This window comes from Sus scrofa, chromosome 15 (assembly GCF_054392235.1).
Source record: "Sus scrofa isolate SSC_HxYL_T2T_F1_AM1 chromosome 15, Sscrofa_HxYL_maternal_Yorkshire_Landrace_v2.0, whole genome shotgun sequence".
Taxonomy (NCBI): Eukaryota; Metazoa; Chordata; class Mammalia; order Artiodactyla; family Suidae; genus Sus; species Sus scrofa.
This window is the reverse complement of record NC_139397.1, coordinates 24,990,867-25,014,700: the sequence shown is the minus strand read 5'-3', so window position 1 is coordinate 25,014,700 and position 23,834 is coordinate 24,990,867. Positions and strand designations below refer to the sequence as shown.

General features: G+C 33.8%; 1 protein-coding gene across 5 annotated transcripts in view; it reads right to left on the bottom strand.

Annotated features, from left to right (window-relative positions):
• The window catches only part of LRP1B (LDL receptor related protein 1B), a 1,884,722-nt gene that overhangs the window by 457,191 nt on the left and 1,403,697 nt on the right, over positions 1 to 23,834 (bottom strand). For all 5 annotated transcript variants that reach the window (XM_084998912.1, XM_084998914.1, XM_021076285.2 and 2 more), the window contains 2 exons: positions 7,378 to 7,512; positions 6,685 to 6,814 (listed from right to left, as the gene is read on the bottom strand). In XM_084998912.1, coding sequence (XP_084855038.1) covers positions 6,685 to 6,814; positions 7,378 to 7,512 — 265 coding nt within the window. The remainder of the gene's footprint in view (positions 1 to 6,684; positions 6,815 to 7,377; positions 7,513 to 23,834) is intronic.

Here is a 23,834-nt window from a genome sequence, read left to right as displayed (position 1 = left end):
TTTGTTCTTAGAATTAAGCAAAATTATACCTTCTCTCCCCTCTACATTCTTTTTTTATTTTACTTTTAAAAATTTATTATAGTTGATTTACAATGATCTGTCAATTCATGCAGCAAAGTAACCTAGTTATACATATATATACATACACATTCTTTTTTCATATTATTGTCTATCATGTTCTATCACAAGTGGTTGGATATAGTTTCCTGTGCTATTAAGCAGGACTTCATTGCTTATCCATTCTAATATAATATTTTGCATCTACTAACCCTAAACTCCCAGTCCATCCCACTGCCTCCACATTTTTATGGTAGTAGCAAGTATCTATGGGCAGGTGGTGGTAGGGAGGAGGATGTACACGGTGAAGTTAGACCCAATTCAAAATTTTTTTAAAAACTTCTTCTAATTTTTCCAACATTATATAATTACTGTTTATTCTCTTTCCCTTATAGTTCTAATCTTTAAGTTTTTATTATAATCTTATGCTAAAACTGTTAAAATTTTTTTATGTGCTTCATATTTTTGGTTATTAATTTCCATAGTTCTTGACTATAAATGTGTGTGAATATGTATGTAATGTGTAACACACACATACATACACACATAGTGTATCCTAATCTTTGAAGTTCAGAAAAACTTCACTGTCCCATACATCACACTAATACAAAAAGTAACATGTCTGAAATTGCTGACCTAGTATCCTTATCTGTTAAATGGAGGAAATTATCCCATTGTAGGTTTGTTGTGAGCTTTTGAACAGAGTGAAATGGGACCCACTGGTGAACTTTGAGCAAAGAAGTGACAGTTACTTACATTGCAAAGGATTGTTAGGCTACAATATGAAGACTAGACTGCAGGAATACAAGGGTAGAAAGTGATAACCCGCAATCCAGACATGTTGGCAAGAGTGATAATAACTCAGACTAGGGTGGTAGCAATGGAAATTGGGAGAAGTAAGCAAAGCATACTTTAATTTTCAGTATATAAAGCTATATTGAAGCCAAAGGTAACAAAATCCCTGGTGTATTGAATGTACTCTATGTGAGAGAGATATCAAAGAAGATACCAAGTGTTGTGAAGCAAGTGAAATAATAGAATTGGCATCAACTAATGGAGATGTCATAACTGTAGACAGAGTTTGTTTGGTTTTGGATCTGTTAAAGAAAGATAAGATATCTGATGGCTCTGGTCCAATTATCTACTGCTGCTTAACAAACCACTCCAAATTTAGAGGTTTAAAACAACTGTCCTTTGTTTGCTTATGGATTTGCAATTTGGTAAAAGCTTGGCAGGAATAACTCATCTCTTCTTCATGTCAACCATGGTGACATCAAGGCTGGGAGTGACATAACAGCTGGGGACTAGAATCACTTGAAGGTTCAATCACTCAACATGTCCAGCAACATGTCTGGCTCTCAGCTGGGGCTTTAGCTAGGGTTGTTTGCTGGAACACCTACATGTGGCCTCTTCATAGGGCTTATTGGCTTTCTCAAAGTAATGTTGCTGGCTTCTAAGAGCATCCCAACAGAACCAGGTAGAAGTTTTCTCTTCTTGTATGATACAGCCTCAGAAATCACATAGTGTTTATTTCCATAATAGTCTCAACCCCCTCCACAAATTTCAGTGTATGGAAAAGGTGCTATAGTTTTCTTTTTGGAAAAGAGTCAATGTCACATTGTAAAAAGAGTACATGAGATGGCAAATATTGTTATAATCCTCTCAGAAAATAAAACCTGCCACAGATCCGTGAATAAAAATGTTGAACAAGTAGCTGAACATAAAAATATAGAGTTCAGGGAATTACCATAGTGGCACATGGATTAATGATCCATTGTTGTGTCTGTGGTGTCAAGGGTTTGATCTCTGGCCTGGCAACTTCCATATGCTGTGGTCAAAAAAAGAAAAGAAAAAAAATATAGAGTTCAGGAGGGTGGTCTGGTCTGGGTACACATATTTTAGAGTCTTTCACTTTTACATGGAATAAGACCACCATGTAAATAAAGAAGAAAACAACACCAAAGACTGAGCCCTGGGGAACCCCAACATTAAGATGTCAAAGAGAAAAAGAACTTAAAACACGGAGAATGAGTTGGGATGATGACCAAAACAATAACCAGAGAGTTCAGTTTTCTTCTTCCTCACAGTGTCTCTTCAAAATCCATCTCAAGATCTTCCCTAGTAATAGAAACTGAGTGTTTTCAGATGTCCAGTGTATAGTATTTGGTCTGGGACCTTACTCTGGCCTGAGGGATGAAGCATAACTTGTCTAAATATGTCAGGAAAGTCTCTTCCCTTTGGCTATTGACTGATCAACCTATGGGCATGTAACCCATTTCTGGCTAAGGGAAAGCAAAGGGATTAACACTAGGACCTTTATTTTCCTAAATGAAACAATATAGTCTAGCAAGAAAAAGTTTCTATCCTAAACCTCCTTCTCTTTCTTTAGGTGTAAACATACTCTCTGAGGATATATCAAGTGTTCTCTAACAATGGGGCTGTAACATCAAGTGTAAAATAAAATATAACCTAGTAAAGGTGGTTGTTGAAAAGGTAGAAAGAGAAGTTCCTACAGATTTGGCACATTCTGGTTAAATTATGGTATTTTTATTCAAGAGCATTCGCAACCAATATAGCCATTTCAGTTTGTATACTATAGTCTTAGTTTTAGCTTGAAGTGTCACAAATTTGTTGGTATAATTTCTCTCTCCTATGTGTGCCTTATTTGTTACCTTCTTCACTGTACTGATATTATGACTTAATTTTTTTAGCATTTGTTATGAAAGTAAAGCAGGTAATGACATTGGAAAAAGTACATACAGCATATTACTAACAGGAAAGAAGGTATATTTTTAGAGTTGATTTGATATTTCACATAGATTAACTTAATCCTGAATCCGTGTTTCTTATACTTTTTTATCTAATACACCCTTGTATGACCACCATTGCTTCACTTTTTTCCACTCTAAAAGGCACAGGAGTTTTATTAACATAAAAATATCTACTTAAAAAAAAAAACACCTCTAAAGTCAAATAATAATAGCAATGCAAGAAACAAAATAATGGAGTAATATAAAATTTTATAATAAGATTGCCTTTACATTGTTGTTTAAGAGAAAAGTGATTATCAGTTGAAAACTTATTCTTTATCAGTCATTGTCCCAAAACCTGGGGATAGAAAAATAGACCCAACATACATGGCGCTTCTCATAGATTTTTCAGTAAAGAATAGAGGCGTTATCCAGTCCAGTGAAAAAACAGTGCTACTAAGCAGATGAATAAGTAAATATTAGGGCACAGAATTATACAAATGACAGTATTGGGTAATTTGGTGTCATATAACAGAATGATACAATTTCAAAGCCAAAGGAAAAATAAATAAAATTTATCAAGGTGAATGTAAGAAGAATAATGCAGGTAAAGAGATTTTTTCAGGGTGAATGTAGGAAGAACAATGCAGGTAGAGAGAAGAAGCTGTTCAAAGGCTAAAAGGAGAATAGGAAATATTTGAAAATATTTTAAAAAATCTAAGAAGTTCAGCAGAGATTAAGATATCAAACAGGCGGCAACAGAAGATTAAGGCTGAAAATTAAGAATCATAATAGGAATTCTGGACTACGGTGAGGTTAGGAGATAATTGGGAAGTTATTACAGTGGTGTCTGTGTAACACAAAACAGATTGAAATAGGGTTAAGGCAATGAAGATGGATAGTGAAAGTTATTTTAAAGAAAAAAAAATCAGAATTTGCCGAAATCTTGAATTCACTTCAGTTTTACATATGTACAGTTTGGGTGTCTAAATGGAAAAATGGAATTGTCAAGAAGACAGAATTCAGCACACAAAAGTCAAACAACATCATACACCACATTAACAAAAGAAAAGTTAAAAACCATGTGATCATCTCATTAGATGCAGAAAAGGCATTTGACAAAATCCAACATCTATTTAGGATCAAAACTCTTATCAAAGTGGGTATAGAGGGAACATACCTTAATATAATAAAACCATTTATGACAAACTCACAGGCAATATAGTACTCAATGGAGAAAAGCTGAAAGCCTTCCCAATAAAATCTGGAACAAGACAAGAATGCCTACTCTCACTATTTCTATTCAACATAGTGTTGGAAGTCCTAGTCATAGCAATCAAACAAACGAAAGAAATAAAAGGTGTACAAGCTGTAAGAGAAATGGCACTCTATGCAGATGACAAGATACTATATATAGAAAACCCTAAAGACTCCACACCTAAGTTACTCAAACTGATCAATGAATTAACCAGAGTAGCAGGATACAAGATTAACATTCAGATATTGGTTGAATTTCTGTATACTAACAATGAAATATTAGAAAAGGAATATAAAAATATAATACCTTTGAAAATCACACCCAAAATAAATACTTAGGAATAAACCTGACCAAGGATATAAAGGATTTATATGCTGAGAACTATAAAACATTAATCAAGGAAATTAAAGAGGATAAAAGAAATGAAAAGATGTCCCATGCCCTTGGAATGGAAGGATTAATATTGTTTAAATGGCCATATACCAAAGCTATTTACAGACTTACTGCAATCCTTATCAAATTACCCAGGACATTTTTCACAGAACTAGAAAAAATATCCAAAAATTTATATGGAATCATAAAAGACCCAGAATTGCCAAAACAATCCTGAAAGGAGAAAAAAAAAAGCAGGAGACATGACTTTCCCAGACTTCAGACAATATTAAACAGCTACAGTAATTGGGTACTGGTACAAAAATAGACATACAGACCAACGGAACAGAATAAAGAACCCAGAAATAAACTGAGACAACTATGGTCAATTAATTTTTGACAAAGGAGGCAAAAATATAAAATGGGGAAAAAAATCTCTGTAGCAAGTGGTGCTGGGAAAACTGGACAGCTGCATGTAAATCAGTGAAACTAGAACACATCTTCACATCATACACGAAAATAAGGTCAAAACCACTTAAAGATTTAAACATTAAGACAAGACACATAAAACTCCTAGAAGAGAACATAGGAAAAAACTCCTCTGACATCAACCATACAAATGTTTTCTTAGGTCAGTCACCCAAGGAAATATATATAAAATCAAAAATAAACTAGTGGGACCTAATCAAAACTTATATGATTTGCACAGCAAAGGAAACTATATATATATATAAAAGACAATATAAGGAATGGGAGAAAATAGCTGCAAATGATGCAACTGACAAGGGCTTAATCTCTAAAATATACATATAACTCACACAACTCAACAGCAAAAAAAACAGACAAACCAATTGAAAAATGGGCAGAAGACCTGAATAGATATTTTTCCAAAGGAGACATTTGGATGGCCAACAGGCATATGAAAAAATGCTCAACATCAATTATTAGATAAATGCAAATCAAGACTACAATGAGGTACCACCTCGCACAGGTCAGCATGGCTATCATTAATAAGTCTACAAATAACAAATGCTGGAGAGAGTGTGAAGAAAAAGGAACCCCCCTACATCCGTGGTGGGAATATAAATTGGTATAACCACTATGGACAGCAGTATAAGGTACCGCAGAAAAGTAAATATAGAACTACCATATGAACCAGCAATCCTACTCCTGGGCATATATCCAGACAAAACCCTCATTGAAAAGATACATGCACCCATATGTTCTTTCTGGCACTATTCACAATAGCTAAGACATGGAAGCAACTTTAATGTCCATTGACAGATGAATGGATTAAGAAGATGTGGTATATATACACAATGGAATACTACTCGGCCATAAAAAAGAACAAAATAATGCCATGTGCAGCAACATGGATGGAACTAGAGACTCTCATATTAAATGAAGTAAATCAGAAAGAGAAAGACAAACACCATATGATATCACTTATATCTGGAATCTAATATAGGGCACACAAATGAACCTTTCCACAGAAAAGAAACAAACTTATGGACTTGGAGAACAGAATTATGGTTGCCATGGGTGGACAGGGAGTTTGGGGTTGGTAGATGCATACTATTGTATTTGGAATGGATAAGCAATGAGATCCTGCAGTATAGCTCAGGGAACTATGTCCAATCACTTGTGATGGAACATGATGGAGGATAATGTGAGAAAAAGAATGTATGTGTATGTATAACTGGGCCACTTTGCTGTACAGCAGAAATTGACAGAACATTGTAACTTAGCCTTCAAAACATTTTAAAAAAAAAAGACAGGTTGACATACTTATCTGGATCCCAAAAAAGAAAAGAAAAACCAGTGAACATGTTGATATGGCAATTATAGATATATAAATATAAATTGAAGCTTTAGACATATTGGAGAATTAAGTTGGCTATCAAATGGTTATTTCATTCATTCAGCAAAAAAATTGAGTACTAATATATAAACAGTTCTAGAGCAGACTAAGCTGAGAATCTAGGAAAACACTGGTGTACTCATTTGGATTTATACACACATTAAAGAGCTGTACAATAAATGTTAATCCATCAAATGCATGCTAAAATATACATGACAAAGTGAAAATAAACTTTGTTCTTCTGCTTAGGTAAGATGTTTTTGAGATCCATTGCAGCCATTATGACTAAAAATGAATATTAATATCAATGTCTGGATTTTTCTTTTAATGAAACATAGGAAAGCTCACTTAAAACCCCCCAAAAGATGTGTAAATGATAAACTTACCCTTTCTCTGGGTGCACAGCTATAGATCTTGGTTGATCCAGGCCTTGGGAAATAATTACATAACGGAAGGAGCCATTGAGTCTGGCAACCTCAATTAAGTTGAAACCATGATCTGTCCAATATATGTTACCTAGGAGGAATACAGAAATGTTTATATATAGTTGCAAGAAAAAACTTATTTATAAGTAATAGCTAAAGTTAACTTTCTGAGCATTCATGTAACTATTAAGAAATAATTTACTTTCTTTTCCTAAGCAGAAATCTACAAATAAGCTAAAATGCAAATACTTCCTAATCTCACACATCTGTGGTTTAAACCATATAATGATACATTTATATGTTAAAAAGAAAATGAAACTTCTCTCACCGGAAGAAGAGCTCTATTTTCATTTTCTACTGACTTCAGGCAAAACAGAACTTCTAACACTTTTGTTTACCAGCCTCATGGAGCTTTCAGGAGATTTGGGCAAAGGTAACACCACATAATCTACTTCTACATAAAAACACTATCCAAAGGCTCAAAAGCATTAGAAAGAGTGAAGCCAAAAGCAAAAGAGACTATTTACCCCTGTGGCTAGAAGTATCAAAAAAATTATAAAAATTATGTGAGTCAGAAACAGAATTTTTATGAAGCTGATTGAGCCCCTAACAATATAGGTGTGAAACAAAAGCAGAGAAAGCCATGGATTATACCAGCAATCCAGTCAACCGCTATCCCTTCCACTCTTCCCAAGCCATTGGTAATGATGTCTTCTTTCCAAGTCTGATCTCTTTTAACTCGGCTAATTTTATTGAAGCCCATGTCTGTCCAGTAGATGGTATCATTTTCTACGGATAGAAGAAAGGAAAAAAACAAAACAATAACACACTATAAAAGGTATCAACATATGTATTGGGAGCACACTGTATCAGTATTTCTGCGTTTGCTGGACTATGTGTTCCTCAGGAAAATCTGCTAATAAAAATGGTCAGAAAGATATTAAAACAACATGAGAAAACCTAGTTAAATGGTTTTCTAAAAGCAATTTTGAAATATATGCATATATAATCTAGCTTATCCTTTTAATTTTTTTCTTCATTTCCCTATTCATTTTAAGTCAATAAATACTTATCCCCTATGAATTTGCAATCTTGATATCAAACCATATTATTCTGGGCCTCAGTTTTTCTCTTAACATTATTCTTGGGTCTGAGTTCTCTGTGCATAAAGGGACTACTACCAGAGATAATCAAGAAAGTCTCAACATAGAAAATGGAATGCCGCAGGAGCGGCCCAAGAAATGGCAAAAAAAAAAAAAAAAAAAATAGGGAATGGAAAGAAACAAACGCATGTCAAATATATAAAGGTTGTTTTAAGCATAAGGATATTTAAGATGTATAAAGCCTCAAAAATACCTTATCATCCAATTATTCCTTTTGAGGTACTTGTTTCCCAAATGTCAGCTACAGACCCTGTGCATTCTTTTTCAAGCTCTCATTGTACAGATGGGTTTAGGAATACTTGAAGAATGACTTTACTATCACAGAGTCTTTAAATAACAGTGCCTTTTGAATATTTGAGTGAAAAATGTGTCTAGAGACTATAAATGAAATATATGTGCATGCATATGCATAAAGGGTAGCAATTATAGATCAATGATGTTAAATACAGCCACCAGAAAGACACTGGGGACAAATCATTAAATAATAAATTTGCCACCAACTAAGTAAGTTTTTGTGTTGTGACCTACATGGCCATTTGAAGAACAAATCCTTTAATACCAATATAATTTCCATCTGGCACAGTGACAGACTAAGGAAATTAAAAAAAAAAAGGCAGTTAGTATAATAAAGCCATTTATCAGTAAATTTGGGGATACGCTTTCAAATAAACTATAGTCTAAATTCTTTTACCTATCTGGGGAAAAATTCCAAATAGTGTCTAATCCTAACAATGGTTAAGTAAGATACACAATTGCTTAAATCAGAGCAGAGATACCATTTTCAAGTATAAATCTAAAAAGCAAGGACTTGTTCGATTTCTGTGACTTTATCAAAGTATCAGCTGATATGTTTTCATGATTGAAAGAGTGAATCAATCAAAAATAAGCATTATTTTTAATAATATTACACAACATATAGAATCTGATTTTCTTATGCAAACAGACCCATCTACGTAACTACCTAATTTGTATTTCCACTTTTTGTAGAAATGGCAACCTTGATATGTGAACGATAAATGTTGGATTTCCACCTGAAACATGCTTCTCTTTCAGTCTTCCATATGACACCAACTCCATGCCAGGGTGGTATGATGGAGGGCACTTCCATCCTTTGTTTCTTGAGCTAAAAACCTTATATTTCCCTTGATCTCTTTTCCTTACACTTTAAATCTAATCCATCACCAAATACTCTCATCTTCAATCTATTACCAAATATTTTGCCTCTTTTTATTCTTCTTTCAAATCATGTCCCTCATCCCACCACTTCTTATGCTCTCTACTTACCATGTAATCCAAGCCATTATTAACTCTTGCCTGAGAGTTGTAACTGCCTCTAACTTGGGCTCAGCTTCCACTTTTGCCTTAGGACTCCCCCTTCCTCATAAGCCTTTTCTCTACTGAGGGTCCAGGGTCACCCTACTAAAAGGTAAATTACTATTTCTTTCCTTTCCACTCAAACTTTCTCATCATTTGCCCTCTTATCCAAGGTAAAAGTCAATTTCCTTCTCAGGACCTTCATGACCTACCCACATCCTTCAAGCCCCTTCAGATGGCATCCATCCACTCTCCTTCTCATTTACCCATCTCTAGTAATGAGACTTTTCTCTTCCTAAAACAAACCAAATACTGTTCAGTCTAAAGTTCTTTACGTTACTTTTTCTTCTGTTTGGAATCTTCTTCTCCCAGCTGCTTGCACAGCTCCATCTTAGCTCAAATATTCCTTTTGATATGGAAACTTTCCCTGACCACTCTTATAGAAATGATTTCCTTGCCATGCTCCATTTCTCTTGCAAACTTATTTTTCTCCATAGCACTGATTACTGTCAAACACATTATATATTGACTGGTTGGTTTGTTTACTATTTATCTTGTCCAACAGAAACATAATATCTTGGAGGGCTGGGACTTCATTTTGTTTGCTGCTTTATCTCCCTGGAACCTAGAATAGTGCCTATTACATAAAAAGCTCAAAGTAAACATCTGGTGAATAAATGAGTGAATGTCATGGGCTATACAAAGACTGGTTGAGAGAGGATACAGGAAGGCACAACTCTTACTGTGAGAAACTTTATAAGCTAAAGAACAGAAAATATGCACATAAAAATGACAGTTCATGATAGTGCAATACGAGCAGCATATAATAAAGACGTGTTTTTATAAGAGTTCAAAGAAGACACTGACAACAATCTTCACAAGTATTAGGGAAAGGGAATAAATAAATATATCTGTCACCCTTACTGTTCCAATACTCTAATAGCTTTGCCAACCCTGCAAAATTTTCTCCAGTTTAATCAGAAAACATTCTTTCTCACATATACTACTATACCTTTATTATCATATTGAACTAAAATTGCATCTTTGCATTTCTTCTTCGAAATTGGATGTGAGATATATCATAGGTAGGGACTGCAATTGACCCAACCTTTACCAATACAGTCACATGTGCATTAGACACTTCATGAATATCCACCGTGTGAGTAGTAGACTAATTTGTAATGCTGAAGCTATCTCTAAATGGCCAAGTCCCCTAGATCCCAGCACTGAGGAACTGAGATGTTTTCTTGTATACTTTTACTAGGTATATTGGGAGATTAGTAGGCAAATCAATCATGTAGTGATGCTTTAAGGAGGCCCAAGAGGATAGAAGAATTAAATCACTCATCTATATCCAAATCCTCTTTCCTTACCACTATTTTCACACGTATGTTCACACTTACATACTCTAAATGAAATAAATTCACTAAGACATAGAACATGTCTTTGAATATCTGGGAATATCTGTAAAATTAATGTAATATCAAGAATGTTTTAATTAGTAACAAAAGCAGGCTGAGAGAAGATAAAAATTTTACAACAAACTTTAAAGACACAAAATGGAAATATATATATAGATAGAAAGGAAAGACTATTATAACTGTTCTGACATTTATTTCAAAATACGACTTTTTTTTTTTTTACTTTAGTTATCTCCATTTAACAGATTCTTATAGAATTCTCGGTGTGTGCTAAGCATCCATACTGGCATAGGAGTATGGTGGTAAACATGACAGCCAGTCCTTGGAATCATGAAGTTTACTCCCAGGGTTGAATTTAAAATAAACTATCCTAAGACACAGGATAATAAGTAGTGTTTTATATAAAACTAGAAAATTAAATTTGTAACTTAAGGTAATAGCAGTTTTACTTAGTGGTCTATTTTCTTATGATTAATTAACAAACACTTGTTGATCACCCAATGTGAACACACTAGATTTCATGTTATCTTGGGTTGTTGGATCCTAGAAAATTCAAAGGCATTTCAAGCTATTCTATAAGACACTATACAAATATGGAAAAGCAACCACATGAAACACAATATATAAGGTTACTATGCTCCTCTCTTTTAATCACCAGCACACTAGGAATATAGCAGACTAGAATGAAAAGAGTCTAGTGCTTGTTCTTATTGTTCGACTATTTACCAGGACACTTTCACAAGGTAACTTTGTCTTTCCTGGCCTCACTTTCTCATACATGAATATGAATACATAAGCATATCTGGGGGAAAGAGAGAGATACAGATACAACTAAGAGAAAGCAGAGTTTAGATAACTTTTAGGTTCTCTTTCAAACTGTTCTAAGATTTAATTTTTCACTTGCACTTAAAGGGAGCACTGTATCTCAAAGTATAGCCCAATTTTAGCTGTTACAAATATCTTAATTTTTCCCTGTAATTTTTGCTCATTTTGACTAGCTCTGTTGTCTGAGGCTAAAAGGATAACACACTGATTTTTCCCAGATCATGCTACAAGTGGCTGTTTAGCCACATTTTTTTTTTTCCAGTGGCAGAACTTTGCATTTATCCCATTAAATGCCAGCTTGGTAAATTTCATTAGGGATTCTGCCTGTTGATATTTTTTTTAAAAAAATAATGATATTTAATGAAGCTTTTTTTGTGATATTCATGAATTTGATAAATAGTTTTTCTATATCTTCATTCAAACCATCATTAGAAATGTGTTGAACTAGATCTCTCTGAGGCAAATTGTTTGTTTCGCTTTTTATTATACATTTATCGTGTATAATTTATGCATATTTAAGTGTATAAATCATCAGTGTACATCTTGATGATTTTTTTCCTAAGGAACATAGCCATGTAACTACCACCCAGTTCAAAATACAGAACCACTATTAGCATCCCAGAGCCCCCATTTGTATCCTTTGCAAATTAGAAGCCTTCCTTTTCCCTAGTGGGAATTCACTATTCTGACTTTTATCACCATAGATTTGCTTTCCAAATTTGCTATAAATGATATCATATAGTATATACCTTTTGGCTTGACTTCTTTCATTCAGTATTATAATTATTACACTCATCTTTTCTGTTGTGTATAACACTTTTCCATGGTGTGAAAATACCTATTTTGGATAGTCAGATTGTGTTCAATTTCTGACTTTTATGAACAATGATATGAACATTCTTGTCCTTGTAGCAGAAAAAGTGTATTTCTCTTGGGCTCATAAAAAGAGGTAGAATTGCTGAGAAATAGGGTAGCTTTAGTAGGTAGGGCTTATTTTAATACAATAATTAACATTTCAAACAATTTTCTCCAAAAGAAGAATCTACACAATAGCCTTTCTACAACCACTGTTGAATGCTACCACCCCCTTCATATCTGGCTGATTCAACCATGAAGACTTCCTAGTACAGATGAACATTCAGGAAATTTAAAATATGCTCTTATTTCCAGTGACTAGTCACCATGATTATCAACCTGATTTATAGTGTTTATCTTGTCAGATAAAGGACAAATGACTAGAGTAGCACACTCAGTGGAGTAAGTCAGAGAGAGAAAGACAAATACTCTATGGTATCATTTATCTATGGAATCTAAAAAATAAATCAAATGAATATATATAACAAAATAGAAATATACTCACAGAAATAGATATCAAACCAGTGGTTACCAGTGGGGAGAGAGAAGGGAGGAAGGGCGGAATAGGCCATGGGATTTAGAGATACAAACTATTGTGTCTAAAATAGATAAGTAACAGGATATATTATATAGCACAGGGGATTATAGTCATTTTTTTATAATAACTTTAAATGGAGTTTGGTTTATTGAAATATTGTCACTATGAATCTAATATAATATTGCAAACCAACTACACTTCAATAAAAATTAATGAATTAATTAAAATATGTAACTAATTTATAAAAAAGAATTACTTAAAGATAGTTTAAAATTTTAAGTACTGAAATATATGAATTTGACCATCTCAAGTTATCTACCCAATATTTTTTTTTTCCATACTGTTGGACCCATTACACTCTACCCCATACTTAAATAAAGACAATTATGCTCAATTTCAATAGTTATCTTTAAGAAAATTCTATATAAACTGTGATCTGGTTTCTTGACAAACTCAGGACTGAGTTCTAGAGAATGTTTTATCTATGGCAATTGAACTATTATCTACAGATAGACTCTTTATTACCGCATAGAGAAAGGTGTCAGGATGTTTTGTACGTTTAGCTTTTGTTGTTATATACAAGTAAGATTTGGCTGGATGGAGCCAATTCAAACTCATACTACCAATGCTCAATATCCGTTTCCCCACCCACCACTCTAAGCACCAACTCTTACTTGGAATTTAATTATTTGCTACCACTTTCATATGAGCTGGTTGTAGACATCTTTCCCATTTTAAAGTCAGAAACATAAGCATTCTCCATGTTTTTTTGGTTTTTTGTTTGTTTGTTTGTTTTTGCTATGTATCAGCAGTGACCTTAACAGGCCCCAGAAATAAATCGTTTCTACATTTACAAAGGCTGTCTTAAGGCTGTGCAATCCATTGATTTCTCTAGTTTGGCTAAGGTGATAGTTTCCAAACTGATTTTCCTTGTAAAACTATGACAAGACAGTTCAAACCCTATCTTTCACTCTTTCAAAATTCACCTTCTCTAATTGTTGGAGAGACTTTATCATATCTTTCCTGCATTTTCTAATCATTGTGTGTCTCAATGTAGTATTTTGTTTCTGTTGTGCCATTTCAGTCCAGATACAGGACCTAGTTTTGTTTTTTGTTTTTGTTTTTTTCTTGATGTACTTCTACTCCTACCCACACTCGCATGCAGAAATTTGAAATACAAACAATGCAATAAAGTTCATGCATGCATGAGACATGAAGATTTACTATCACCATGGCCATGCCCGCTATAGGCCTTTTTTTTCAGTGGCAGCTTAGTCAATACTAGTTTACACCTTATCCTCAGCTCCTCCCCTCCCCTCCCAATTCATTTGATCATTCCCACACCTTTCTGATTAGTTACTCTTCAAAAAGAAACCATCTCTAACCATTGCCCCATTCTCAGCAACAGGCTTGCCTTTACATCACTTAAACTCAGCAGTTCTTAAATGGCTGCCCATTAGAATTGCTTGGGGAAGTTTAAAACAAACAAACCAAAAAACAAAACAAAACAAAAACTGAAGATGCAGGCACATCTCAAAGATTTTAAATTGCTTAGTCTGGGCTAGAGTGCAGGTTCAGAATTACTAGTTAACCTGTCAAAGATAGAGAAAAGAAGAAAAATATTTGATTTTCACAGGGTCCAAGATCTTGAGAAGGAGATCTCTATTATAAAATGCTACTCCCAATACACCACACCCCGCCCTAACCCCCATTATAATATCATCGCTATTAATGGCACATGGCTAAAGGAATTTTCAAGGAGGGAAATGAGAAAGAGTTTGACACAGCCTTGAGAATATTAGCTTTGGGGATTTTTTTCTCTAGTTCAGGGAAGGCTTTAACTTGAAAAAAAAATTAAAATTATTTAGTCGATTCTGATATGCCACTGGCACCAGATCTTTTAGAAATCATTGTTCTTCAGTCTATGCCTGAATCAGGCCAAATCACAAGGTGGCTCATAGGGAGATTACTTTGCCTTGACCCTTCTCCATTCCCAACAAGCTGGTTTATTAAACTATGTCTATGTCCTATGCCACAGGTATGTATTCTTTGCTTGATTTTTAAAAAATTATATAGATACTGAGAGCCCTGAAATTGACTATATTTCTCTCCCTGCATTGGTTATTAGAACTACAAAAATTAGGACTTCGCTTCGTGGCTCAGTGGTTAACGAATCCGACTAGGAACCATGAGGTTGTGGGTTTGATCCCTGGCCTTTCTCAGTGGGTTAAGGACCCGGTGTTGCCGTGAGCTGTGGTGTAGGTTGCAGACGTGGCTCAGATCCTGCGTTGCTGTGGCTCTGGCATAGGCTGGCGGCTACAGCTCCGATTCGACCCCTAGCCTGGGAACCTCCATATGCCCCGAGAGTGGCCCAAGAAATGGCAAAAAGACAAAAAAAAAGAACTATGAAAAAATTAAATTTGCTGCCAACCTGTCAGAAAAATACAGAATTTTATGTGCTTTTTATTCCTAGTTTCATGTTATTTTTCCCCCTAATTTTTCTGTTAGCACTCATTTCTTCCATCTTAGTTATTCATCTTATTGCAATTCTTGCACTTTTGGAAGCTACAGAAAAAAAATTTTTAGAATATGATAAAATTCACATATATTTTAAACATATTATTTGTTATAAGTGACAACTAAGTTGAATATCCACATTGTAGGGAACAACTAGGAAAACCAAGAAAATCCAAGACAATGCAATAAAACGTTAAAATTGTGGTTTACACTTTTTTGTCCCTAATCCTTTTAATGTTTCTATTTGGGTACATATTTTATGATGTATTCAATAATATGCAAAACATTAATAATATATATTCTTTATATGTAAATACTTTATTAATAAAATATAATCTTTGTTTCTCTTGGTTTAATAAATGAAAGGTTTAGTACTACTAATTCAATTGCTACTTTCCCTCTTTTTTAGCACTCTGTGCCACGGTGCACCAGCTGAAACCTCTGGAGAAGACTATGATGTTGTACAAACTGAGAGGAAAGCAAGGTCAGTCAAGGTCATCAGGAAAGATTTTGTGGAAGAAGTGAGGCTTTGGCAGATCCTTGAAAACTGGGGAGCATTTGGATTAGGAGAAATCCACAATATAGTTCTTAGAAACCTAGTTAAGAGAAGTAACCAATTTCATAAATGTAATCATCTTTGTAAAAGGTGGGAGGGACAACAAGATCATTTCAGGAATAGTCTGAGCAAAATCTGTGATGACAGCCAGTTCTGAATTATCAGATGCCTGGGAACAGATAAGAATCAAATTATACTTTATATTCTTTTCCAACTTTGAAATCATTTCTTCAAACATTTTGCAGGTTAACAATGACCTCAGTTCTCAATACTCCACATTAAAAGAAATTCAATAATAAAGTGTTAATGAATTACATTTGTTTCTTTTATTTTGAGAAAGGCAAATCAATACAAACGCTAACGGCAATTTTCCCACACAACAAATCAGTAAGAACTCCATCTTGTGAGTAAATAAAATAAAATCTGCAGACTTCAAAGGTTTTAGATATCTTAATCCCCTTAAGGTACAATGTTATGAAACCTTAGATAATGTACATTCTCTGTTAAATTACTCTCTTATCAAATAAGAAGTATATGTCAGCCTAGCTTTTGTGTCCTGAATAGAATTTGCATTAAACATACTTATTATAAGAGCAATTCCATTTTCAGGTTCGGAAATGTTTCCTCTCAGGGTAACAAAAAGAATCGCATTTTCTTAAGCACTGACTTTCTTTTCTCTTCAAAGCAATTGCACTGTGCTGGTTTTCATATGCATTAAGTTAGTTTTCACAGCCTTTGAGTGCCTAACTTTTACTTTCAGGTAGCATGTGAGAACCAAAATGCACTGTCATATTCTAATCATCTTCAGATTAGAAGAGACCGAGAGCATCTCCAAGGAGAAACTGCTTTAATTTATTCTGTTTTAGACTTCCAAAAACTGAGCTATAAAACTGAGACAGCACATTGAATAGATGTATCTTCAGGGGACACCTACTCAGACATTTCTTCAGGAAACCATCAATCCGTTTCAGAAAACACTGCCATTCTGTTTCACTTTTATTTTTGAATAGGGAAAAGGCAGAAATCTTGTTTCTCAAATGCTTGGTTTCCATGTTATACCTCAAATTAGTAAATCAGACAAAGATGGAGTAAAAACCTTAAAAACAAGAGGATTTCCCAGCAAATATGTTTGGATTTTCTTTTTCTCATCAACCCTGCTGGGAGGTTGGGGGAGAATCCTTACTTAAGAAGTTAACTGGAGAGAGGAATGTAGCACAATAACTAACAGCTCACATACTGTGTTCTGACTTTCTGAGTTATAGATCTCAGTTCTACTAAGAGAATCTATGGTGCAGGCAAGTTACTTAATCTTTCTGTTTATTTCCCAATGTGTAAATTGGGAATAATAGAGTTGCTGTAAGGTTCATAAATAAATGCTTTGTTAAAGCACTTAACGCCCAGTACACAATAAATATAATAAGGTATTAACTATTAAAATTAAAAATACAAAGTATATGATAATGAAATGAAAAGTATACTAACTAAAAAGTTTGGCAATGGTGTCTGCTTTTGAAGTTTTAATGTGGTTTTAGTTTAATGTACTCTCATCTTTATGAATGTAAAACCAGAGAAAATATTTTGATATTTCCTCCGCAAAAGGAGAAACATCGGATATAAATTATTATCATCCAAGGAAATAACAAAAATGATAGAATATTTACTGAAAATAAACCCTCAAGCACTGCTATATATTTCTAAAATCACCATCTATGAATTATTTATATTAAAAGTTAACATTGATTTGGATGCATAGTGACATCTCATATTTTCAGAAAGGCAAAGTTAAGTTTACTATTAAAAATTTTACAGAAAATTTGCTCTAACGATTACCTGAATTTATCAATGTTTATTGCACTTAAAGGTAAGGCCAAAAATAACTTTTCTCAGAATAGGAAAAAGTTATTATTAACACTGTTAAAAAAATCAATAAAATTTCTATCTTAAATGGCTGTCCTAAATGTGTATGTATATCGTACAATTCATAGGTGACAGAGAGATATATAAGAATCTTATGTTATATTGATTTTCTAGTTTGACTTTACTGTTTTGAATCATAGTTAACATGATAATAAAACACAGTATATAAATTTGCTCTGAGCTTTCTGAAAAAAGCACAATGACTTGTGAACAAATTCCTGCTTTAAAAAATGGGTATCAATACTTTTTATTGAAGTCTACATGTATTTTAGGGGATATTGAAATGACCAAGAATGTTCCTTCAATTTTCCTGGAGAATCAGTCATCTTCCTTTAAGTACTTAGTAGCCATATACATTACCTATCCCTTTCTAGTAAGTTACAGCTGTTTCTCAGCCTATATTGAGAGTACATCAAAAGAAAGCCCCCGGAGTTCCCGTGGTGGCGCAGTGGTTAACGAATCCGACTAGGAACCATGAGGTTGCGGGTTCGGTCCCTGCCCTTGCTCAGTGGGTTAACGATCCGGCGTTGCCGTGAGCTGTGGTGTAGGTTGCAGACGCGGCTCGGATCCTGCGTTGCTGTGGCTCTGGCGTAGGCCGGTGGCTACAGCTCCGATTCAACCCCTAGCCTGGGAACCTCCATATGCCGCGGGAGCGGCCCAAGAAATAGCAAAAAGACAAAAAAAAAAAAAAAAAAAAAAAAAAAAAAAAAAAAAAAAGAAAGCCCCCATATTATCTTTCTAGTTAGCTCCTTAGAAGCCAGTGAATTACTTTGAACTATATAGATACAAAAACTCAATGAATGAATAATCTAGCAAGACTGCATGCATTCTTGCATTGAAAAAGTTCAAATTCAACATGCCAGAAGATAAACCTATCAGAGTTGCCCTAAATCTGTTCCTTTACCTGTGCTACCTCTCAGTTGATGCCAGGAACACATCCTCATCACCTAAAGATTGAGAGTTACCCTTGAGTCCTTTGTACCTATTTACCTTACCATAACATCCAATCAATCACCAAGTCCTGAGTGCACATTTTTTTTTGATCTGCATATACCCCTACAGTTTCATTCATGTCCTTACCTTCTCTCTTTTGAATGATTGCAACAGCCTCTTAAATGGTTTTCCTTCCTACAGTTTTATCCTTCTTAAAACAGTTCTCACAACTATCAGGGTATCTTAGCTAAAATGCAAATCAGATTTTCTCACTTACAGTTGATCATGGTCCTAGGTGTCTTATGACCTAATGTAAAGTTCAGATTCCATAGTAAGTCATACAAGGCCATCTATGACCACATGATCAAGGACAGTGGTTTCCAAATTTTTCCTTTTTATTTTTCTTTACTCAATGAATTTTATTACATTTATAGTTGTACAGTGATCATCACAACTCAATTTTATAGCAATTCTATTCCAAACCCCCAGCCCATCCCCCACCCCCTAATCTGTCTCCTTTGGAAACTACATGTTTTTCAAAATCTGTGAGCCAGATTCAAAGAAGTTCGTTGTGTCCATTTTTTAGATTCCACATGTAAGTGACAGCATATGACACTGGTGTCTTGCTGTCTAACTTCACTTAGCATGATAATTTCTAGGTCCATCCATGTTGCTGCAAATGCCATTATTTCTTTCCTTTTAATGGCTGAGTAATATTCCATTGTACATATGTACCACATCTTCTTTATCCACTCTTCTTTTGATGGACATTTAGGTTGTTTCCATGTCTTGGCTAAGTAGTGCTGCAGTGACAGTGGAATACATGTATCTTTTTGAGTCATGGTTTTTTCTGGATAGATGCCTGGGGGTGGGATTGCTAGATCAAATGGTAATTCTATTTTTAGTTTTCTGAGGAATCTCCATACTGTTTCCCCTAGGGGTTGCACCAATTTACATTCCCACCAATAGCATATAGGATTCCCTTTTTTCCACACCCTCTCCAGCATTTGTTTTTAGACTTTTTGATGATGGCCATTCCTGTCAGTGTAAGGTAGTAGCTCATAGTAGTTTTGATTTGCATTTCTCTAATAATTAGTGATGTTGAACATCTTTTCATGTGTTTTTTGGCCATTTATATGTCTTCTTTGGAGAATTTTCTGTTTAGATCTTCTGTCCATTTTTTAATGGGGTTGAATTGTCTGTTTAGATCTGCCCATTTTTTGATGGGTTTTTTTTTTTTTTTTTGGTATTGATCTGCAGGAGGTGTTTATAAATTTTGGAATTGATCCCTTGTCAGTTGCTTCTTCTGCAAGTATTTTCTCCTATTCTGTGGGTCGTCTTTTCATTTCATTTAGCAAATTGTTCTAATGAGTAAGATAATTTTAGTATTCTCTTTCTCTTTCTCTTTATATGTATATATTAAATTATATATAATTATGTATAAATTATACATATATAAATCCATTAAACATGTACATGTATGAAACATGCACAAAATAATACTCTAAACCATATGAGAAAATATAGAGTTTTAATATGTTTTTCCCTATATTTGGCTACATTATCAGTTATAGGGCATGCTTGGAAAAGATTCAGCCTAGAGTACTTCTTTGGTTTTGTCTGGCACACCTGCCTACCTCAAGCTTGACTCTAGTAGCACAACGTTCACTCTCTGTATACACATCCATCATATCATTTCTCATCTTTAAGTCTTTTTCCATGTCATTTCTTATGTACTTCTTTACCTAGGAAACTATTATTCAGACATTAGACTCATGTATTCCTCCTCCAGGAAGGCGTCTTGATTATTCCAGCCAAGGTAATTTTCCTCCTTGTTGCTTTCATAATAACTTATGTTTATATCTATAGTTGTACTTAGCTCAAAGTATTGCACAGTTCACTTTTTCAGCATCCTTTCCAGTAGATTGAAACTTTTTTTTTTTTTTATCTTGGATTCACAGTGTCTCTCCAGCTTTCCAATTATATGGTAATTGAATACCTATAATATTCAATTAATAGTAATACAAATAGGATCAAGTGAGTGGTAAAAAAAAAAAAGTTAAAATAACAGTATTATCTAGAACAAAGAAGGGTAAGGTAAAACATAATTAGCCTAGAAGATAGGATATAATTTCCTAAGATAGATAGTAATACTTTAGCTGATTATTCAATCAAAGAACAAATATGTGTTGTGTCCTATTCATGAAACTATGTATTCACTCCTGTTATAAAATAGTAAACTCAGGTGGCAGGATGTAATTACAGTAGGTATCATTTTATAATAAATTTCACTATATATCAACTCAGTGAAATGAGCTAAATGTGATTTCACAAAATTTAAGCTCAAATGTCAGCACTTTTTGAAATTTTGAATATTTGAAATTATTGTAGTGATTTTTTTCTATTTTTTTTGAATGTTTTATTGATTTCCTCTGTGATCTTTATGATTTTCTTTCTTCTGCTGACTTTAAGTTTTGTTTGTTCTTCTTTTTCTAATTCATTTAGGTGGTGGGTTAAGTTGTTGATCTTAACTATGTCTAGTCATTTATGATGGAGAATGATAATGTGAGAAAAAAAGAATGTATACATGTATGGGTAATTAGGTCACCTTGCTGTACAGTAGAAAATTGACAGAACACTGTAAACCAGCTATAATGGAAAAAATAAAAATCATAAACAAAAAAAATAAAATTACAGTGTTTGACAGCTATACACAAAAATATATAGTAGTTGTCACATATAGTTTAGTGTAACTCAATAATGAAGTTATATGAAGTCTTGAAATTCTCTGAATTAGCTGAAACAAATTGATCATGAATTGATACAGGTGATGGGCATGGGGCAGTGGGAGAGTTTATTATACGCTCTCTAATTTTTTATTTTATGTGTATTTAAAAGTTTCCAAACTAGAAGTTTAAAAAGTGATCCACTAGCTCAAAAAGAAGTCCTCATTTTAATTATTTAAATAAATACAGAAGATTTTACAATAAAATATATCAAAAAGCTCTAATATTTAATATAATTTAATTGGATGACACTCAGTATTCTATCCATGCAGGAAACTAAGACATGCCAACAATTCAGCAAAATTTTACCTGAACTATACTGTATTAACCACAAAATTTGCATTTTAAAATGGAGAAGATGTTTAGAAAAAACACACAAAACCTTGAAGCAAAGAAAGTATTCATACCAGCTGGACTTTGGAGGAGACATATCAGAAATAGTCATATTCTTGGTTTCAGCTGAATTAGGAAGAAGTTTACTAAAAATAGAGTCTTAAAGCAGCTCAGCAAAGGGCTGATTTTTCACCTCAATTAAACCATGCTCATGCTGATGAGAGGTTAAATATTATATTATAAAACAAACTATGATGAAATGGGGAAAAAGAAGATCCTAATATCAGTTTGCATTATCAAGGAAAGGAATACAGATGTAATTTAATAAAAAATAATAATAAGGTAAGCTCGGATATTTTAAAATTGCAACACATCCTAGGGAGATAAAGAAAAATAAGACTCCTTAAGAAATTTCTATTTGTTGAGAATACAAATGAAATAGTTTCAGAAAGTATGTGATAGAACATCTTAAGAAGGGTAGATCAAGGATAAAGACTTGTTCTGAAGTAGCTAACTTGAAATGTTTTCAATTATCAAAGAGATACAACAATTCTCTCTATATATGTATGTTGTGTGTGTGTATGTGTAGCCTCTCCTCCTGCTATATTATTGTGAGCTTCAAACCTCTTAGATCTTAAAAGAAAAACTGTGACAGACTAGTAGATAATTGGATAAGAGTCTACAAAAGGAAACTCTAGTGCTTCAGGAAATCTAGTGAGTGACTAAGTGGACCTGCCATCTTTCCTTGGACCTCAAATTGAATGTGAATACATTCCATGATGAAATCTTTATTTAAGATGTGTATGAAAAATGTCATCCTATAAATCTTACAGTATATGTCTTTGTTGCTATTGTTTTAACCCAATGTATGAAATGTGATTACATAATAAAGTTAAATAATGAAAACCAGGTCCATAAAAAGCTGTGTACAAAAGAGTCCAAAGCTTTATCCATATGAGCCACAAATAGAAATAAACACAGACATTCATCACTGGAAGAACAGATAAACAGGCTATGATTTGTTCACACAATGGGATATTATGTAATAATAAAAAGGAAAACACTACTAACATATGCAACAATATGATGGATCTCAAAAATATCACCTGAAAAGTGAAAGAAACAATACACAAAAGAATACATATTGTGTGAATCCATTTAAATAGTTTTGGCTGCAGGGGTGGACACGAAAATAAAATAGCCTTCTTTCAAATTTATAGTGAGTGCACTCATTTATTTCCTTAAAACTATTATTATCCTGGAACAATTTGGAAAATGAGTGAAAATTTTTTAATACTTTCCAGTTTGAGAGTTCACTCTCCCTTTTCTTCCTCTCTCATTTTTGCCTTTATCAGATTTGTTCCATTTAGTGAAATGTTTTCTTCTAAATCCTGATGTCCCACTGTTCTAATTCCCATCACTTCCCACACAATACAAGAGCCATTTTGCTATTATCAACATGAAAAATCTGTCTGTGCCCCACATTTTTACAATGACTTTAGATCATCTTATAAACTTGTCTCTTCAGAGTTAAAGAATGAAGGAATTAAATAAACTTATTATGGTTTAGCAGAGGGAATATGATAATGTGGAAAGAAAACTGAACTTTAGAGGCAGAAGAGAACTGGATATATATTCCAGCACCGCAAGGTAGCAGATGTGTGATGTTGAACAGGTTATATAACCTCTCTGAAGCCTGAGTTACAAATCCTTAAAGTGAGAATAAAGGCTATCTCATAGGATTGTATGATATCCCTGAAAAGTTGTTAAGCCTTGGTTCATAATATAGTTAATAAACACTTTAAAAGGACTTCTAGAGATTGTGGTATGTTTCTGTTCTAACACAGTGAAAGCACTTTCAGAATAAGAAACAATCTTAAGCAGTTTTTCTTTTCTTTTTAATTTTTAAATTTTTTTTTGGCTTTTTAGGGCCTCACCCTTAGCATGTGGAAA